Source organism: Crocuta crocuta, unplaced genomic scaffold (assembly GCF_008692635.1).
Source record: "Crocuta crocuta isolate KB4526 unplaced genomic scaffold, BGI_CrCroc_1.0 scaffold73, whole genome shotgun sequence".
NCBI classification, from domain to species: domain Eukaryota; kingdom Metazoa; phylum Chordata; class Mammalia; order Carnivora; family Hyaenidae; genus Crocuta; species Crocuta crocuta.
Window position 1 is genome coordinate 1,547,006 of NW_027529443.1, and position 2,473 is coordinate 1,549,478.

At 59.3% G+C, this 2,473-nt stretch overlaps 1 protein-coding gene across 1 annotated transcript in view; it reads left to right on the plus strand.

Moving 5' to 3' along the window:
* Positions 1–2,473, plus strand: part of ATP2A1 (ATPase sarcoplasmic/endoplasmic reticulum Ca2+ transporting 1) — a 14,639-nt gene that overhangs the window by 1,163 nt on the left and 11,003 nt on the right. The window contains exons 4-5 of the mRNA XM_077760551.1: positions 794–898; positions 1,592–1,730. Of these exons, the coding sequence (XP_077616677.1) occupies positions 794–898; positions 1,592–1,730 (244 nt within the window). The remainder of the gene's footprint in view (positions 1–793; positions 899–1,591; positions 1,731–2,473) is intronic.

The following is a 2,473-nucleotide window of genomic DNA, read 5'->3' on the forward strand; positions in this document are numbered from 1 at the left end:
TTCTGCCCCCTCCACGGGCCCCTCCTAGCGGCAGGGCTGCCACCTGTCTGGCCCAGGAGCCTCCCTCGACACCCACCACCCCAGCGGCCCATCTGCCTTTTGGAGTTTCTTCCTTAACATCTTAACACTCCTGGAAGACAAGACTGGGGGCCGAGATGTCTCCCTGTCCCCTGGTCTCCCGTCACGGAGGCCCTGTGGGCCCCTGAGTGCTAGCTGGCAGGGCTTCCCTTCTCCCTTCTCAGATTTGCTCCTTGACATTTGCCTGTAGCTGTTGCCTGGCGCTGGCAACAGCTGGGCTGGGGTGTGTACAGGAGGCCCCGTAATACTATCCCCCCTCCTGCTCCCTCATGAAATTGGAGCTTCCCCGCCTTGGGCTGGTGGGGAGGACTGGAGGGGGGGAGCGCGGCGTCTGCGAGGACCACAGGGGTTTTTTTTCCCTGTGGAGTTGTGGCTCCCGTGGGATGGATGTGGTTGTGGGGGTGTCGCTGGTCTGGGTGTCCCTCTCCCTCGAGCTTTGTTTACAGGCCAACAGCTTGGCCAGGGACTCCGAAAGCATTCCCAGTTAAGCCCCGAGTTGTACACGTCTACACCTGCCGGCTCCTGCCGCGTAACCGCAGTGGCAGTGGCCCTGTGAGTCTGCACTTTGGAGTGCGTAGGACCTCAGACAGATGCGGGGCTGTGGTATCGGCGCAGTGCCCGGCCCTGTTGCCTCCTGCACACTTTCACAGCCTCCTTGCCTTTCTGTATGGGTTTGAGGGGCTCTGTTACCTGTTCTTCCTCCCCCTGCTCCCAGGTGCTGGCCTGGTTCGAGGAAGGCGAAGAGACCATCACTGCCTTCGTTGAACCCTTTGTCATCCTCCTGATCCTCATTGCCAATGCCATCGTGGGGGTTTGGCAGGTTAGCTGTGACCCCGCCTCGGTCCTTCACATCCTGACACTAAACATGAAGCCAGCCTCCCTCCCAGTCTCCTCCCCCTCCGTCACTTCCTTTGGGCTTGCCTCGTTCTCTGTTCCTAATGCCAGGTTTGGAGAGGGGATGGGGTGTGGGAAAGAGGGGGGAGACTGGTGCTCCCACTGTCACTTGCTGGCTGGATAACTCAGGCAAGTTCCTTCACCTCTCTCGGCCTCAGTTTCCTCATCCATAAAATGGGGTTAATAATCCTGTCCCTCAGAGCTGCGGTGACATGTACCAGGATGAGTGTGAAGTGGCCAGCCCCGTGCCTGGCATGTAGTCACAGGTCAATAAATGCGGTTTGATTTTCCTTCTTACCTTACCACCCTCTACTTTTCCTGTCCCTTGCTTCTGAGTTTCCTTGGTTCCCTTTTCTTCTCTCCTCTGAATCTCCTTACGTGTTTTCAGCCATAAGTGACAGTTTCCTCAGCACACACACACACACACCTACCTTCACGTGTGTCTACTCCCCTATTCTAGGAGTCAGGACTGCGTAACCTGCCTCTTCCTCTGTCCCGTCCCTGTTTCCCCGAGGACTCTGGCCCCTGCCCCTAATCCTCCCCGGCCAGTCCCCTTCCCTTCCACGACCTTCCTCCCTCTGATGACCCTCCTCTCCTCTCCTCTCCCCTGTCCCTCCAGGAGCGTAATGCAGAGAATGCCATTGAGGCTCTGAAAGAATATGAACCCGAGATGGGGAAAGTCTACCGGGCTGACCGCAAGTCAGTGCAGAGAATCAAGGCTCGGGACATTGTCCCCGGGGACATTGTGGAGGTGGCTGGTGAGTGATGGGAATGAGCGGTGCAGGGAGGGAAAGCCTTGAGCTCAAGGCAGAGAGGATGTGTATGTTGAGGGTGGGGGCCTCTGATTCTGGGGTCCGGGAGGTAGCCAGGATGGTAGAATCTTTGCCTCTCCTTCCCAGACTCCTCAGGAGGTCACCCCAGGGCACTGTGGCCACAGCTCCCCTCCCTGCCAGAGTCTCAGCAGGAACAGCCAGTCCTGTCCCTGACGCTCCAGGCGGACCCCCTGCTCCCCCTCCTCTCACCCAGCACTTGCAAGCAACAGGTGGAACCTAGTCCCTGCCAATGGCCCCGTCTCCACCCCCCTCCCGAAGCCTGGCTTCCCTCTCCTTCCAGCCACCCCCAAGCTTGGTCAGCTTTAAATCTTGACCTCTCAGTGCCCTTGAGGCCTCTTGAAGGGGAAGGAGTGAGGGTAGAAGGGAGGAGGGGGGCCGAAGGCTCAAGCCCCCAACCATGTAAGGGAAACTCAGGCCCCAGCGGGGAGCACGGGACCTGGAGGAGGGAGCTCAAGGAGGGGCCCCGCCTCTCCGGTGAGGGACACTTAATGCCTGACCAGGGAGGGGTGGGGGCCGGGTGGCTAAGATTACTGGGATTCTGCCCCCTTCAGCGGTTTTTATATTTGCCCCGAGCAGGCCTTCCCACATCTCTAGGCCCCTGGCACAGGGGGACGGATCTAGGCCTCCTTCCTTCCACAAGACTCCCGAGTTGCCGCCACGGGAAACCC